This window comes from Xyrauchen texanus, chromosome 40 (genome assembly GCF_025860055.1).
Source record: "Xyrauchen texanus isolate HMW12.3.18 chromosome 40, RBS_HiC_50CHRs, whole genome shotgun sequence".
Taxonomy (NCBI): domain Eukaryota; kingdom Metazoa; phylum Chordata; class Actinopteri; order Cypriniformes; family Catostomidae; genus Xyrauchen; species Xyrauchen texanus.
Genome location: NC_068315.1, coordinates 4,764,724 through 4,777,620, shown reverse-complemented (window position 1 = coordinate 4,777,620; position 12,897 = coordinate 4,764,724). Strand labels below are relative to the sequence as shown.

Sequence of the window (12,897 nt, the reverse complement as noted above, 5' to 3'; positions counted from 1 at the left end):
ATTAAACTATATTTAACTTGACACAGTGACCTAAACATTTTATTTTTATGAAGCTACACAAGCATGTCTAATGCAGGTGTACATTGACGTGTCCTTAAACAAGCCCTCATAATACATCTCCAACTGATTGACAAATTCACTTGTGAAATGGATTGCTGTGAATTGTATGCCAATGATTAGCTTATGATCAATAATATGGTAGTAAACAATACATTGTATTCTAAAGCCGCTTTTTGTATTGTCTTATTAATTATTAACTCTTCTGCCACAAGAATGTAATACAATTTAATTATCTGAATATTTATGCAAATATTTGTATATGCAATTAAATGCAATTTAATTAATCGGGACACCATGTAATTAATTCTATTAAAAATTGTAATCGATTGACAGCCCTAAAATATATATATATATATTATCTGTGTGTGTGTACCTGGAATTTGGCCACAGGGGTGTTTGTTGGGGGTCAGTGTTGGGTTGGAGATCAATATATATATATATATATATATATATATATATATATATATATATATATATACAGTAATATATATTTACTTATCAATGTAATGACTCCCCTGCTCTTACTTGAGCCAGCACTAAAGAAAACATGTCCAACCCATATATTCCCAAATTTTCAGCTTCCTGTGGGGAAAAATGTGTTTCTTGAAGAAACACTACATCATATATCTTACATTTAAGAAAATAATAACCTTCCTTCTTTTTATGGGGTGCCCCAACTCATTAACATTCCAGGCGGAACAAGCACAAAAAGAAACAAAAAGGTTCCCAGCTTCCACGGGCAGTCGAGTGTATGTTCAATGAGTCGGTCAACTAGGTTGAAACATGAAAATCACTAAAGTGCTTACTCATGCCAATGTTTTTATGAAGGACAGTGCTTGCTGTGGGCATTTCAATTCTATATGTCCATCCTTAGTGTCTATTCTCATTTCGGCCGGAAACATCAGAGCAAAAGCGACCTTCCGTTGATGAAAGAGTTTCTTGCATTCCCTGAATCATTCATGTTTCTCTTTTGTTGATTTCGCAAAGTCTGGGGAAAAGAAAATGCTGTGGTTCTTCCGAGAAAGATTTCCTTTGCTCCTCACCTTGCATAACATAAGATCTTTATCAGATGATCTCAGAAATTTAGCCAGAATTGATTGGGGCCTGTCTCCCTCCATGGATCTCCGAGCCAGGACCCTGTGAGCTCACTCGATATCCAACTTATAGCCTGTTATGTTGAGCAGACTTGGGAAGAGCCCGTCTAAGAATTTCACCATTTCTCTGCCTTCTCTGGAATTCCAACAATTAGGACGTTGTTTCGCTGATTATGATTCTGCAAATCCTTCGGATTTTCCCAAATGCGTTGCAAATCTCCCTTGGAAGCTAGCTGATTAGCAGTTAATTCCCTCTCCAATGACTCCAGACAATCGATCATCCGACAATCTTGTAATCAACTCAGAGAATTTAGTCTCAATGGAAGTAATCGATCGACGTAATACAGCCAAAAATCTGTAGGAATCACTCTCGCACCCCCCTCACACACACACCTACACACAATCCAACACTCAAAGACACATATATGCATAACGCACACACTTAAGGCTTAATTACTCTTCCGTTAATAGTTCTGAAGTGACGTTTTCGAATAAGCAATGAAGGCTCAGACTGTATTAAATCAAGATGCAGAATCTGTAAGAAAGAAAGAAAGTAGTTCATCTCATAAGAGCGTTTTAGGGATGAAAACCTGAACATGTCTTGAGATAAAACCCTGAATGATGTTTTAAGGTGTGGTAACCATGGTATAAGGAGAATAATTGACTCCGGCCCATTGAATTGTTTATAAATAATGCACACCCGAGGTGTAACTCAGCTGCGCATCGTCACCGCATTACCACCTCGGGTGTGCATTTATTTTTAAACAATTCAACAGTCCGTCGTCAATTATTCCTTACATATCATGTATTATTTATCTTCTTTATACTTATGTCAGTGCAGAAAAGTCAAAATATACTTATATTCAAGATACAATCTCATATGTTATGTAAAGTTTTGCTTCTTAGGTAAATGTATGTTGTTTTAAGATTTTGTTTATATATTTTAAAATATTTAATTATTTAATTTTATATTCCACATTCTCAGATAACAAGGTTTGTCTTCTGCAGTATAGCTCCTAAAGTAAATGTACATTGTTTTATAGGAGTTTTAGATATTTATATTGGAAAACAAGCCAAAACAAAAACAAATTAAAAAATTAATTTTGTTGCAGCATATAATGGGGCAAAGACCACCCTCTCTCAGCTTTTTGTTCACTTTGATCCATCTTTAACTAACAAAAAACAAACTCTCTCTTCTTAATAAAGCTGTGTATTGTCGATTTCCTTTACGATAAGATACACATTGTGACACATATATTATGATTCAATAAGTCGCGAGTTCCATCATGTTATAATCTAGTTGCATCAAGAGTGTGTGCATGAGGGCAAGCGTCCTCCCCTTAGATCGGGTCACTTTATGCGACTCATAGAAGTGGCGCTGACCGCATAGATAAATACCAGTTTTGGAGTTTGTACTTATAGACATGACCTGCTTCCTTATTATTTGAACTTTAGAAAAGGATGCATTAAAGATATGACACAGGCTTGCTGAGGTGTTTTCTTTAAGGATGGTCTGACATGCAAGTTTTGCTTAAGTGGAACAGCAGCTACGGCAATGATATATTTCACAACTAGAGTGCTTCTGTATTTACTTCTTTTGTATCATTTCCTAATATTTTGCAATCTACATCACCTGAATCTGTTTTGAATGTCTGGACAGTGAGCTGTGTTTTCTTCCTCTCCTCTATCAGGTGCAAGCTGCGGTTGGTGCTCCTCTCGCGTGCCCTCATTAGAGTTTAACGTGATCTCATGTTAAGTTAAATGAGATCAAATGACTGTTTTACATTGACATTTTTGTCAACAATTTTTTTTATTGTCGACGTTGTCAAAAATTTGACTAATCCTTTCAGCCCTATTATCTTCTGTTTATTTCCAAAGCAGAACTAAAGTGTCTTACGCTTGCCTGGCTTAACGGCCTCCTAGATTACCAAAAACACTTAATCCTTGTAGCAAAATTGTTATCAGTTTACCAAATCGCATTGCATCCTTCCACATATTTATTCGATCAGGACGCATCATCATTTTATATTAGATGTGCTTTTAAAGCTGTTTATTAATCTCTTCTACATGCTGCTAATTTAAAATGAGAAACTGTCATTTACTGCACTGAAAAAGTCACTCTGTCTTCACCACAATTTCTGCAAGAATTCAAGAATGAAGGAATTCTGCCAAGGCTTGTTTGACAGCAAAATATTGATTGTAACTTGGTGCTAATTAGTTATGGACTTACTGTGTCAGACATCTGTTGTTTATGGGTCTTTGTAAGCAAATGTCATAAATTACATTTTTAAAGTAGTAGTTCACTCAATTTAGAGCCTTGTGTTGTTTATACCCCAAATTATTTTCTTTGTTTCATGAAAAATGACATGCTAGGCAGAAAGTACCAGCTGCTATTTTTTCTCTATACAACAAACATGTAAGGTGAATAATATTGCTTATCTACAAAAAAGCAATTGCCATGAAAGTATTCTATATAAATCAAGCACTATATTTAAAGGGTCCTGAAGCATGCATAAACTTTGAGTGAGGAATGGACCAAAACATAAATTCACTGATAATCATGAAATGTGAAGATTGTTACATTTTTGTCTGTTCCTTGCACAAACGTATCACATTAGCCTTAGAAGGCTTGAAATATAGCACAATTGTATGGTACTTTTTGTCCTTATTGGAGCTTGACAGTATGAAACACCATCCACTTTCTTCAAACAAACAAACAAACAGAAGCTCATGAGGGTGAGCAAATGATGACAAACTATTTATTTTTGTGTGAACTATTCCGGTTACTTCACAAAAGAGCACACCATGCAATGATACAGTACCACATGTGTAATCAGATGTCCTATATGTGAGCTGTTCCCTGTCTTGTGGTATGTGGAAACAATATGAAACATTAATTTCTTTTCTATCTCATCTGTTTTCAGGAGATTCAACATGGCTTCTACTGTCTTACATTTTTGTTGTAGCTGGGCTTGATCACAGCTGCGTTCCACCTCGAGAGCTCTTAGAGTGCATGATGTAAGTGCATTTCTACTGCCTCTCTAAGATGAACGACTGCAATATGAGCCTCAGTCAAGTTTTCTGGACCTCTGGTCCGCCATCTGATTAAGTCAAGGCCCTCCAAAACACCCATCAGAGAGAGCAGGAAAAAGGAGCAGAGGTGGCTGGTATTTGGTGGTGGTGGAGGACGAGGAGGAGAAGGATTTGGAAACCATCTACATCCACTGGAATATACAATTTCTGGAATACCACAGTGTATATGGAATATTGCAGAACTTTTCAGAATTGTCAGGATCATTTGGATTATTGGGAATTTCACCCCTGTTGGCAGCCATGAAGGTGAACCCGAGCTCTTGTTTGTGTCCTGTACTTTTGTGCCTGTGTTTCCTGGAAAAGGGTTATGAGGCAAGCCTTCACGGCCAGGCCAAAGTCATCTCCAGGAGCCACAATGCAACACACAACCACAACCAGACCAAGGAAGGGGAAACAGAAGTTCACCATCGGCCCAAACGGGGATGGATATGGAACCAATTCTTTGTCTTAGAAGAGCATATTGGACCAGATGCACAATATGTAGGAAAGGTATGAAATTAATTGGTTATGAAATTCCCTACTGAGGTTTTTGCTAAGTTTGTAGTTATATGGGCTTGACAATGCCAACATACTGTTATTCTACAGACTTGTTTAAAGCAAGACACATATTTTGGACTGTAGCTCGTCCTAGCACTTTCAAGCTACATCCACCAAACTTGGCACAGACCTTCAGCCTGTTTTATCTCACTTTGCCAGTCAACGGTCAGAACTTAACATGTTCCAGTAGCTGATGATCAACACTCAGAAAAATCCCATAGGCTTACATTCGGAGAATGTTCAAAATGGGCCAAGATTTTTCAAAATCTGTCTGTCTGTCTGTCTAACTATAACCTTTTAACTTCAATATCTTATACTTCAAAAGACTTTGTCAAGACAACTTTAAAGTTTTTCTTGACAACCCTTACAAAGATAATGATTGGCAAATTTGCCACTCATTATCTTCACATGCAAATGAGCTTGCGATTTTCCCAAAATAATTGCCAGACGTTTGCAGCTCTTTACTAGTAATTGTGAACATCCAGCAAACTTTTGGCAACAATAGACAATACTGCCAAATAAAATAATGAGTTGCAAATTCCCTGCTAATTTGCCACAGGGGTTTGCCAGAACTCTCGATTTTTGTAAGGATAACTTTACATATCTTGGTACTTTTCTAAATTTCTCTGTTGGGCAGTCCAGCTGGTAGCTGTGTTTTGTAACATGGTAGTTGGTTTTTAGATGGTCATTCACTGGTTAACCAGAGATCCTGTTCCAACAACCAGTGTAAGCACCTGATGGTATGATTAATTGATAACTGATTTGTTTCTGGTCCAAGATGGTCTATTAGATTCCAGTAGGGTTTGAAATAATATTGTTATTTACAGTGTAGTTTCTCAAATGTAGTATGTAAAGTAAGTTCAGTGTAAACATTCACTTCCCTTTAATGAGATCTAAATTATGTTGTGTGGCTTTTAATCCATTATTCTTAGCTTTGAGTCAGTCTTAATGCTAGTGTAATCCTAAAAGTTATTTAGAACACATACGCATTTAAAAATCATGGTTCACTGTTCAAGCCTATTGCGACATCCAATATGTCCCACCAAAACTATCTATTTTTATAGAAAAAGCTGTGCAGAATGGAAAACTGTTCTCATTATGCCATGTCAAGGGGTCTTGAAATACCATTTAACAGCAGTCAAAAATGGAATACTGACATACTTTAGACCCTCATGTTGAACATACTGTAAATTTGTTAATCAAGTAGTGACCTTTTGGTTATTCTATAACCTTATTTCATCACTTGTCTGTAACTGTTGGCCTCGATCGATAATATCTTTGCATGGAGTTAGCTTAGCACAGCAAAACTGTGCTTGCAAACTGCAGCTTGACTTATTGGTTTGGGTCTGAGATTTGACAACCTTCATAATTTTGGCAAGACTCATGACCGTTCATTGTGTTTGCCTCACAGGCTTGTCGATCTTGTAAAACATGAATTTTGTGTCCATACCAACTTGTAAATAGAAACATGAATCTATTAGCATCTTGATAAGACAGTCCAGAGGCAATTTTATGAATCAATGCAAAGGAACTTTTGGGTTTATATTCCTTGGTGAGTGGTATAGGTTAATTTATGTAATTTGTGTACTTGGTGAGCATAGAAATTGCAATGCTAATTAGGGATGGATCAGGATGTGAGGTCAACAAGGTTATTTAGATTATTATAATTTTCATATTTAGGTTCATATTTTATCGATTGATGATTTTAGGGATAAAGGGGACAAACTTGGAGAATATTTTAGCTTGTTGTACTTTAGCGTGCTGTTGGGGGCTGCTCAGACAGGACACATTTACTGTGTGTTGTTATATGAATTGATTTTCCAAGTAATGCTCTACAAGGATGTCTTTGACCATTGCTACAAGCATGCCCTTTTTCTGCATGCCCCACATGGGCGCAGCATTTTTAAGAGACTGTATCAAGTTTAAAAAAGTTACACTTTTAAATCAATGTGTCTTGGGACACCTGCAATTTTGTCTATTATTTGCATTCTAGCTGTGTTGTGTGTGTTGCGTTGTTTTACAATTGTTTTCAATGTAAACATGCTGTAGACAGATTTCTTCTACCGTTTTATTAGACATTCCCTTGCAGGGGTGGTTTTAAGATGTCGTGTAAACCATCGTCTTGAGATACCTGCATTTTGTCTGTTTACTTGTGGTTCCTCTAGCTTTTGTAACCACAAGCATGTTTTATGTGGTGTGCTGTTTATAATGTTTTTACTATGTAAATATGCAGGGTGTCTTCGACAGTTGCGATATCTACAATTATTAGATTAACTACATTTCTGAGTAGCGAAGTGGTAGCTTAGTTGGGTTTATATCAAGTTCCTTTTCAGTAGCAAAGCTATATTATTTTTATTATGTTGCAGCAGAGCGTTGACAAAAGCTACATTACTACATCATACCGTGTACCTGGTATTTTCAGTCGGCAGTTTTAAATAAAATCAAAAATGTCACATTCACAAATTCATCACTCATTTGAGTCAGTTCTTTACAATTGGTCACACGTGATAGCAAAGAGGTTTTAATCGCAATTCAGTCTGAATGACTCATAATGTATACACGTGGGCTGCTGAATCATTTGTTGCACTCTCGCACTTGCAAAAACACTAACGGAATACTTAATTTATTTTTTTTATTAAATGAAGATAGCACTGGTTGCAATGGATCTACAATCAATTGGAAACCGAACCTGCAAAGGTATCCTATAATTCGCCAGCGAGGAAGATGGTCTTTATTAAGTTTAACATGTGTGCCACATTTAAATGACCTTTTGAAACGAAAAGACATTTTCCAACTAAAAAAGTATCAAAACACTTTGTAGCCTACACGAAAACACATCAAAAAAGTACCAATGCATTGCCATGTTTTATTGTTTTTAGAAATGTTCCATTACTTGGGAATATAGTAATCATATATCAAATTACCATGATAGTACCGTAGTATTCTTTGAAGAACTTTGAAGAACCATGTAAAAACAGAATGGTACACAAATATGGCAGTTGTATATCAGAGTACCATATAATTACCATCTGTTTCCATCAGATATTGGAGTGTTGTTGCCCAGATGTGCTCACACACAATTTGGGCTCTGAACAAAAGCTTCTACTACACACAACAGCTAGATACAGAATTATAGGATAAAATGAATATCATATGCACATGGAGTTGTTATAGGAATGTGCAAAGGAAATTATGTTCAAATGGGTTTGCATTGTATAAATATTAAATAAAATAAATCTTTGATTAGGCATATTGAACACACAGGTTTGTACTGTATAGGTAGTATATTTAAATACGAATTTTTTTTTTTTTTTTTTTTACATGCACATACATTTTACATTGCACTTTACTGTATACTTGTATACGGTATTGCACTATACTCTACCATGGCTTTGATAAACATCATGTGAATATGTTTTTTATGCTTTGTCTATGACAGTATGCTCTGTACATCTGGCATAAATGTAACAAGCTACTTTTGACATGTAGCTTGAGTAGTTGGTACCTTTGACTAGCTTGCCCAACACTGATGGGTGTCCTGTTTTTAAAATGATGTGTACAGTACAACTTTTTAAAAATCATGTCTTGAGAGACTGGTGTTCTGTTCCATTCTGTTGCAATCTGTCTAGCTTTTTTAAATGCAAAAATGTATTCTTTGTGAGTGCCCCCTAAGGTTATGGTGTATTTCATTTTCCCACATGCCCTTCTATCTCATGCACTGTAGAGTGCTCAACCTTTCAAAAGTATACTCTTTTGACCGCAAGCTCATAAGGAAGCGTTCAACGTACATGCACACCAACTGCTTTATGATACTCTCTTAGTAGTTATTGGCAGGCACATGTGCAAACAACATGCACATACACAGACTATAGAAATCGGACTTGACGCGACCAGTCCACGCATACTGTTAATTTCAAAATTTGGTGAAAAAACTGAAGTGTACTATAGCCTTAAGACTGTTTAAAGTCTCTTAGACTTGAAAGCATTTCCATATACAACTGTTGTTATTATTATTATCAGACTTTGAAATGAATATCAAAATAGGAATAAAAAAAGTGAAGTACATGTATTTGTATATGGCAAATTCAACAATCATAAACAGATACCCAGTATCAACAGTATTTGTTCAAGATCCAATGTAACAGCCAAAGCTAAAGTATAAAATAAAATGCACTGTCACTTTAAAACATGTCCTTGAGCTGCCCTGTGGATCAAAAGCAGATTTACTATTCATAAATTGATTCAATAAATGTCCTTAAACTGCTACTGTGAGACTGTTAGCGGTGGCACTGCTATATCCAAGTGTCACCCTTTCATTCTCTTTGTGTATCATTTTTTCTCTCTCTCTCTGAAGCTTAGATCGATTCAGCAGGTCATCTAAACGTACTTTACTGTCTCTTTACTGATTGTTACACAATGACACCACAGGAAGCTGGTTAAGTTGGCTGTGCTCAGACTGCCTTCTCTTATCTACACAAATATGGAAATGTGTGGAGACCAATCATTATTCAGTGTACTCGAGCATACACTAATGAATAGAAAACAGAGAGACAGTCAGAGCGAGAATGGAAGGGAGAGAGACAGGAACGAACTTTCCCCATAGACATATCCTGGAAGAAAATACAGTATCATTGCTCCGATGTTACTCTTTCATAGCTCAAGAGAGTTATTGGAGTGGTAAATTGTTTAATTTAAGCACATTTGTCTTAGATGTCTCAGATGTTTCTCCAAAAAATCCTCAGGACAAAATAAAAATAGACACATATGAGTCAATTGTTCATGTACAGCAAGAACAGAATGGTATGAAATGAGCATGGATTGCATACATTAGCCCTGATCATTCAGCAATTGGAAGAATTTTGTGATAAATTAGTTCATTTTGAGATCAGACTTTTGTATTTTGCAGGATCTGAGGACTGTTTAAGAAATGTTTGAGTTTTAGTTTGAAACATTATGGGAGATTTGTCTCTTTCTAGGGAGGAAATTCTGAAAAGTATGATAGTTAAAAGGAATAGGAATAGAATTTTAATTTCTGGGTGAACCATTCCTTTAAGCGAAAGTCTCTTTTCATTCTACATTTAATCCCATCGCTTTCTAGATGATACTATTGAGATATTTCAGAGATCTATTTTGTGATTTTTATTTCTTATGGGTTGTGTTTCATAGTATTCATAGTAATTTTTGTGAGATAATGTGCACAATTTTTTTTTCTATTGTCTGTTAAGTATTACATTTACATTTTACATTTATGCATTTGGCTGACGCTTTTATCCAAAGTGACTTACAGTGCACTTATTACAGGGACAATCCCCCCGGAGCAACCTGGAGTTAAGTGTCTTGCTCAAGACACAATGGTGGTGGCTGTGAGGATTGAACCAGCAACCTTCTGATTGACAGTTATGTGCTTTAGCCCACTACGCCACCACCACTCTCCAACCCAGTATTGTCTGTATACGAATACATTTATTGGAATTGAGATGAGTTAAGCAAAAGCACAGAAAGATTTCTAAATGTGCATCCTATGAGGATAAAAACAACCCCTATTCAATTAAATATGAATGACAGAAAAAAGTAGATGCAGAAGTATGTGAATTATAATTTTCTGAACCTTTCTGTTCAAACTGATAAAAACGGTGACAGTAATGTGCCTTTAAAATGCTTTTGTGAACTTTCAAACCACAAACAAGGCCGAAAGCATTTTTTTGGTGTGTTCTGACATGGTTGCTGAAGTGCAACAAGGGTTGGCAGCACCAATTGAAATTGCAGTAATTTAAAATAAAGCCTTATCAGGTTGCTAATTGCTTTAAGTAATAATTAAGACTTGTCTGCCTTTATTAGTATATATGCACGACTGGCTCTGAAGAGCACTTATTTGCTAACTCGCTACGCAGGATGGATTAAGATGCCCCCGAGCCCTCTGCCCACCGCCAAGCTCCGTACTCCGTACAAACGATTTGCCAAAATTGAACACAGTTTACGACGTCAACAAAATATGCTAATCCGCAACGATAAAATGCCATTAAGAGCAAGCTGTTATGAGGGATTTAATTTGACATGCGTGTGCAAAAGGCAAGGTCCCAAGATCGTTAGCGCGGCTAACTCCCTCATATTTAATTACCGCCGCCTCTATCACAGGGACTGGTAAAATATGGCCATGATGCGAAATGACCCTTAATTAGATAGAGAAAGGCTCAAGACAATTAATCCTTCAGCCCCTTTATTTGTTTGTGTGTGTGTGTGTGTGTGTGTCTTTATTCCTTGTCTTTGTTTAATTAAAACTTGCACATGCTTGCAATAGTCCAGGAAAGGCCCCTTCAGGGATGACAAAGATGACAGACTCTGCATTCAAACCAGTCTTTATTTTTTGTTTGCATGTTTTGCTGCTGAGAAACAGGATTTGCTGTTCTGTTGGCATCCTTATGTTCAAATGTAATTTGTTTCGTCAGTTTTTAGGGGTCAAAGCGCGACGTGATAAGAGTAATCATTTCATCAACGGTCCACAAAGCAATTTAATAATTAGCATACCGTGGGTAAACAAGTGAAACAGGATTAAGACAATCTATTACACAACTCTCTGGAATACTTGATTCTGATTGGTCAACCATGGCATACTGTGGTCAATGTTTGTTGATAATTACCACTAAAATGTATAATTGACTGTAGTCTCAAGATAATATTGCAATTCTTTTTAGTATTTTGCTATCAAGAGTGTGATATAATTGCAACCTGCAATCTTTTACTGACTTGTTTCTTGTTCCTCTTTATTGGACATCGGTGCTTTGCAGAAGTGCAGAATGTAACGTAGAGCATAGTTGTTATTTTTATTTATGTATTTATTTATTTTTCCCCAAAAAAGTATTAATGCGAAATGTGTAACAAATATATTGATTCTGAGGTAAAATATAGCAACACTTTATACTAAGTATAGCCGCTCAAAGTGTGACACACATCAGGTTCAGCAGGGCTGCAGTGGAGTGTCGCTTGAGTAAACGCGTCCGCTTTGCGTTGGTCTTGCTGTGTGGTTGAGCAGATGACAGCCTGCTTTCAGAACAATAGCGTACTTGCCTGGTGTAAATAAATAGTTGAGATGAGATTATCAAGCTGGCATACACGGTCCTTAACGGTCCTGGCACAGGGATTTACAGGGGAATTTTTAAATGTCACTTCATGTCAAAATGTGGCAGAATCCTGCTGTACATCCCTGCTGAAAAGACCAGCTAAATCCAGCTTAATCTGGTTGGCTGGTTTTAGCTGGTCGCCCAACCTAGCCAGGCTGGTCAGTTAGCTAGTTTCAGAGGGGGGGTTTGAACACATTTTAGCTGGTCAGGCTGGGAGACCAGCAAAGACCAACTTGACTAGCCAAGACCATCCTGACCATCTAAGACCATTCTGACCATTTAAGTCCAGCCTGACCAACTACGACCACCCTGACCCTCTAGGACCGGCCTGACCATCTACGACCACCCTGACCAGCTAAGACCAGCTAATAAAGTGTTCACAACTCCTTTAAAACCAGCCTGACCATCTGACACTGTCTCTCTACCCATCAAAGTGGTCCTTGGCCTGAAAATGGTTGAAGACCCCTCTGTTAAATAACCATAGTGTTAATTAAGGTTTTATTATTACAACTGTAATACAATAATGCATATATAGAACAGCCACTTTTAGTGTTTGAATCAATCATATCTCTCACTAAACACTGTGTGATGTTGACATGTGACATGTTTATTTTTGCCTTATTTTATTCAGTTGGCATGTAGGGGTTGATAATAGTTTGCTTTATAATCTCATTCCATATCTGGATAATTGCTGCAATATCATAGAGGATACAGTTTTGAACAGTACGTTAACGGAGTGGCTAAAGCACAGGGCTGTTAATCAGAAGGTCGCTGGTTCGAACCCCACGGCCACCACCATTGTGCCCTTGAGCAAGGCACTTAACTCCAGGTTGTTCTGGGGAACATTTTACATAACATAACATTTTCAAGTTATCATTAAATTTTTATCTTAATGACTTAATGAGGGATTTGTGTTTGGTAGTATGGGGAACAGATACAGTATCTATATGATACACTATATGGGTGATACATTCTGTTTGTGTTGTAGTTTATGT

The 12,897-nt window shown here is 36.9% G+C and overlaps 1 protein-coding gene across 1 annotated transcript in view; it reads left to right on the top strand.

Annotated features, from left to right (window-relative positions):
* Positions 1–12,897, top strand: part of LOC127633250 (cadherin-18-like) — a 112,856-nt gene that overhangs the window by 20,745 nt on the left and 79,214 nt on the right. The window contains exon 2 of the mRNA XM_052112201.1: positions 4,079–4,736. Coding sequence (XP_051968161.1) covers positions 4,488–4,736 — 249 coding nt within the window. The 5' untranslated portion in view covers positions 4,079–4,487. The remainder of the gene's footprint in view (positions 1–4,078; positions 4,737–12,897) is intronic.